The sequence below is a fragment of the Symphodus melops genome (genome assembly GCF_947650265.1).
Source record: "Symphodus melops genome assembly, chromosome: 1".
NCBI classification, from domain to species: domain Eukaryota; kingdom Metazoa; phylum Chordata; class Actinopteri; order Labriformes; family Labridae; genus Symphodus; species Symphodus melops.
In genome coordinates, this window is record NC_136691.1 from 47504556 (window position 1) to 47510217 (window position 5662).

The 5662-nt window shown below is 40.3% G+C and overlaps 1 protein-coding gene across 1 annotated transcript; it reads left to right on the forward strand.

Moving 5' to 3' along the window:
- Positions 1 to 1945: 1945 nt before the first annotated feature.
- gas1a (growth arrest-specific 1a) lies at positions 1946 to 4149 on the forward strand. Its single transcript, XM_079362495.1, has one exon. The coding sequence runs from the start codon at positions 2530 to 2532 to the stop codon at positions 3319 to 3321; it is 792 nt and encodes a 263-aa protein (XP_079218621.1). The 5' UTR covers positions 1946 to 2529; the 3' UTR covers positions 3322 to 4149.
- The last annotated feature ends 1513 nt before the right edge of the window (positions 4150 to 5662 follow it).

The window sequence follows — 5662 nt, forward strand, 5'->3', positions numbered from 1 at the left end:
CACCAGTGTACTCATGTTTAAGTTGAGTTATCTCAGTCTCATTTTCACTCTACAAGATTTCCATTTTATTGTGTTCTTCCATGAAGGAGTTGGGTTTATTTTACTGTGGATTTTTCTTTTATCGAAACAAGTAAGAAACTGAGTTGTGAATCGCCGACAACAGTAAGGCTATTGGGACAGTATATTGCTTCTTTCTTTCTTATTTTGTTTTTCTGTTACATTTTTTGCTTGCAAATGTCAATCTTTCCATAACAAATAGAACATATTAAACTTAGATTTGATTTCCCTTTCTCAATATGAAGAAAACATTAAAAAAAAAATCCATCTACTCCACTGTATTTTTATGAGAACAATTCAACAACTCTGCAATGATAATCCATCTCAATGGAAGCAGAGATTTGGTTATGAGTCTCAATTAACTGTTCTGCAAGGCTGTGTTCAAACATAGGATCCATTTAAATGTATGAAAAAAACAGTTCATGGTCAACTTAGGGATGTCTTCACATCAGTTCACATTTCTTAGCTTTTTCCAAATGCAACACCCTGACACTTGTTTCAGTCTGCTCAACTGTAAACATCAAATGTACAGCTAAATATGATGCTGACATATCAACTGCTCAATGTTTATCCCTAGCAAAGTCAAACTGTTACTTCTTTGACTAAGTTAAACTGATACTAATATGACTAAAGTGGGCAGGATTTCTACCAGATCACATGTTAAGGCAAGACACTGCACAGGAAGAGTGCCAGCGCTCTGATTCACCAGCTTGACATTTGACAGCAGATGATGAAGTCTAATAATATGAGGAAAGTTAGTTTTAGTGAGCAATTATATTAAATGATGATCATGGAGTGCCCTCTTATACCAATTAATTTCTACTCAACTGCTCTGCTGGGGAAGAGCTAACAGGATCCACTGATCAACTCATCAGAGAGGATGCTGCACACATCATTAGCTCTGCAGGCGTGAAGCTGTGGAGCTCCATTCATTACTGCACAGCAGTGTAACAGAGTTATGTATCCATTAACTACAGTCTCTAGTATGTTATAGTAAGTAAGTCTATAGTCAGTTACCTATAGGATATGTAAAATAGAAAAAAACAGGGTGTTGCGGGGCTATGTTTTCGACCCATCCATTAAGGTTGAAATCAGTCTTCATATTGGAAGGCGTAGTATATAAATACAATTACGACATCATCAAATATTACCCTCAAATTCATTAAAGCTTAAATAGTGAAATGCTCATTTAAAAAAAAATTCATAAAAAGTAGTTAACTGTGTTTTAGGGTGGGTGGTAAAATCAAAAGTTGATGGAAATAGGGACGCTTATAGCTTAGTGATTAATGCGTGTGTCCCATGTTCCCTATGTAGCTACTGATGCCATAGTCCTCCAAGTGGGCGCCCGGGGTTTGAATTAGACCTTAAGCTCCACTCCACTTTTTTAAATATCTAAATAAATACATACAAAGCCCCAAATTAAACCTTTTTTAAAAAAGTTGATGGAAAAGTGAACTGAAAATGTTACTTCAGTAGTGTAACAACGATTTTATAGCTACTGGCTACTTCTCACTACTGCAAGCCAGACAAAAAAGCCAATGGTTTTTATTATTATACATTCAACAATATTTCAGTTAGTGCTATGATAAATCTGTCCATGATCTTTTTTTCCCTTCCCAATATCACACTCTCACACTGTTGGTATGTATAATATGATTATTGAGTTCTATTAACCTCAAGGTTTTTAATTAATCCCAAAACAATAAAAGAAGAGCACTGCCCTCTGCGCTGAATGTGATCTCTAACACGTGTATCCAACCTCACCTTTGTATTTCCCAAACCTATCTTCCTCCCACCCTCAACTCCCGCCCCTCATACGTAAAACCCACAACAAGTGGCCAACCAATGAGATCACCTCTCTGATGTGTGGCGAGGGGGCTGAGGAACAGAAAGACAAATGCTCAAAGGGGAGAGAGTAGAGGACCACTTTGCGACCCACAAGGGTTGTTGTTTTTCTCCATGCTCTGTTTGTTTGCACTCCCGTGCGCACAAGGACTGCTAAAGGATCACGCGCAGTCCAGCAAAGGGCTCTCGAGAATTGCCCGACTTCTTTTTCTGGTGGAGATCCGCAAGCAGAGAGGAAGAAAGACGGAATCGCTGAGCTGGAGGCAGTTTGTTGCATGAACTCTGATTTACTCCGATGGAATGAGACGCTACAGAAACTCTCCTAAACTTGTGGAGAACTTTTCATTTGGCGTCTCTTTTGTTCTTGTGACTTTCTATTTGAATTGTCAGCTAAATCATGTATGGATAGCGGGATCTTCGCGGAAGAATCTGGCTCAAATGGACAGAGCTGACGGGTTTATGGAGCCGGGATTACACAGCGCAGTGCCAGCCTGTTGAACGCCCACACACGGGCCTATTACACACCATCTGCCCCGGAATAAATAAGACTGCAGAGTAGATCCATGGAAGTAGAGTAAAAGTTTCACATGACACTGCTCTGATTTTCCCTTTCTTGCAGCCAGAACAATGGCAGGCTATGGCGCACGGACACAGAGAGTCTGCAAATTTATTTGGCCTCTTGTAAGTGTGCTTTTGTTTTTAGGGTACTCCTCCGTGGCCTCGCCGTCCCACGGCCGGCGGCTGATATGTTGGCAAGCCATCATGAACTGCCAAGCCGAGCCCGAGTGCAATTACGCGTACGAACACTACACGCGTGCATGTGGTCCCGTGTTGAACGGCGACAGGAAAAAGTGCCCGAGCCACTGCATCTCTTCGCTCGTGCAGCTCAATCTGACCAAAAGTGGCCCGGCTCTAGAGGACTGCAGCTGCGCCCACGATCCGTTGTGCACAAGCACCAAGCGGGCCATCGAGCCGTGCCTGCCCAGGACTACCAGTACGGGCTGCACGGAGGCTCGGCGTCAGTGTGAGAGGGACCAGCAGTGCAGCTCCACCATGCACGATTATCTCAACCACTGCGGGAAACTTTTTAGCGGAGCGATCTGCACCAACGCATGTCGGAATGTGATCGCGAACATGCGTAAAATCCCCAAAGGTCAGCAGCTGGACACTTGCATGTGTGACGGCACGGAGAGGGCCATCTGTGAGTTTGTGAAGAGCAGCATGAAGGCGCTCTGTTTTGACTCACAGAGAGAAGAGGAGGGCAGCGGGTCCCACTACAACCTGGATACAGATAATGACGACGAAACCTTGGATACGGACTATCCAGAGGAGCTGGAGAGCAGAGCCTCTCCCCCTGCTGCAACCCACTGTGTTTTGACCCTCTTGGCATCCATTTTGGCTCTATTGCCCCTCATTTAGTCCCCGGGTTCATAATCTGCCCTGGCTATTGTCCGGATAAAAGGCAATCTAAACTTTTGTCACTCATTGACCTGCTTCTCCTGAAAAGGTTAGAGCTTCAGAGACTCACGGAAAGCCTTATTGGGGGTTTCAATAGACTTGAAACGCTGAAGGATATCAAATCAGGATATTTTCTATGCAAATCACAGCAGAATGATCTTTTTTGAAAGTGCCTGAGCTGCAGGCTGCGTCTCTTATCAACTCACAACACTTCACGGCTCTCCACATGCTTTGCTTATGTGATAAGTTAAATTAGATTGTCTCCTCTCTTTCACAGACTCTGATAGTAAAGCTGTCAGATAGAGACACGGTGTTTTGGAAACAATGCAACATTTAATCAGTTTATGCTCTGCACTGCCAATCCTTTTGTTTTGTTTTAAAAGATATGAACTATTTTTATATGACACTGTTGCCACCTGGCACCAGGCTGATATGATTTACAAGTATTTAATGCTGGAATCTCTAAGTTTGTAAATAGAGGAGGAGTTAAAGTGAAACAGTAATTTATTACATGCCACCTAGTTACATCCAAATGTTCATCATGTGAATAAAAGACTGAATTCCAGCTTTAAAGGGAAGTTGTTTTTGACTGTATTCTCTTCAAAGATACTGTGCATTGTATATATGTGTATAGCCTTTATAGATTTTTTTGTCAGAGAATCCTCTATGTGTGAGGCTATGAGATGATTTATTCACTGTGTATAGCATAGAGAAAGAAATGTCTAAATCCACTGTATGATTGCCTTATTGATATACTTTTATAGAAGGCATAAAGGAAACTTGAAGATATCATTTTTGACTGTGACTTGTTTGTTTTCACTTCCTTATGCCATGTGGGCATGCTTCGCCTTAATTCAGTTATAAATGTAATTCTTTATTCTGAATTTGCAAAAAAAAAAAAATCCTTTAAAGGAAATCTTTTTAATTAACTTGCCTGCGTGCAACCTAATAATGTAAAAAAATAAGTAAATTAGAGGAGTGTGTGAACCTTTACTTAACACACTTTGATTCACTAGATTTATAAGTATAATTTCAAATGGGCTAAAAGGTAACAGTATCTTATGATTCATAAAGTGAGAATTCATGTGCACCTTAGTTTTATTTTTACAGCACTGAAATTAATAACAGTGCGATGCACCACTGCAACAGGTTGTGTGTGTATGTGAGAGGGATTTGTATTTCTTCATTTGAAGATGTTTGCCCCTTACATTGCATCAGCTGATGCCTCCATACAGCTGTTAAAGAAACACAAACATAGACACTCCTGTGTCTGTAGCTATACCGTCTTTACATTATACAACATCTCATTTAAAATGCAGTTTCCTCTGTTGACTGATAGCCTAGTGACCTGCTATGTCTTGATTCAGCCGGCTGTTGTCAAACGCAACTGGCACCATAAATCAACAGCCTCCCCCTTCCCCTCCAACACATACACATTTACAGACACTGTAACTTTTTATCAATACTTAGAGGCAAAGGCTATGATCATACGTGTTCCGACTTTGGTAATTAATTTTATTTTTCTCATCTAAAAATACACCAATATGCTTTTAATACACTATTGTTTATACTTCAAATTTGTACACAAACCTTGCTAGGACACAGCTTTAATCTTGTTTATTTTTACAGATCTATAAGTGAAAGATTGGGGTCATTTTTTAATAAAGTAAGATTTCTAAACATCTCACCAATTGGCTAGGATTGTACGGTACGGTATGAAATATTGCACATCATACCACCCCTCTCTTTGCTCTCCTTATAGGGGCTTTTAATCAATGATTGGTTTCAAAATGTTTTATTAGAAGGGGGACAAGGGCCCTCCAGCTGAATAGATGGAGGAGAAGTCGAGTGGCATCTTTGTCATGGAAATGTTAAGCACATAATAGTTGGGTAGCACAATAGGGAGGCACTTCATTCTTTCAGGCCGGCTTGACACCTCTAGAGAGCTGAGCGGCAGGGAAGCATGTGGGAACGATCTGCTGCTGCTTGGGTCTCAAACATTTCACTGGAAGAGGAGAAGGAGAAAAAAAACACATGACAGGCTGAATGGAGGGGGATTTTTAAATGTTCTGTTTACACTGAATGCCCTTGTGTTTAAGTTGAGTTATCTTTAAGCAGTTGCTTATTTGAGATTTTTTTGCTTCAGGAAATTAAAAAAAAACTTTAAAACATTTATTTATAAGTTTCAAATTTGTAACATGTGTAGTATAATTTTCTATGTTGAAAGTAAACTTAAAACAAACATTTTAGTTAAATATTTTACAACTAAATATAAATCCTCGTCACTTTCTTGCCCCGCAGC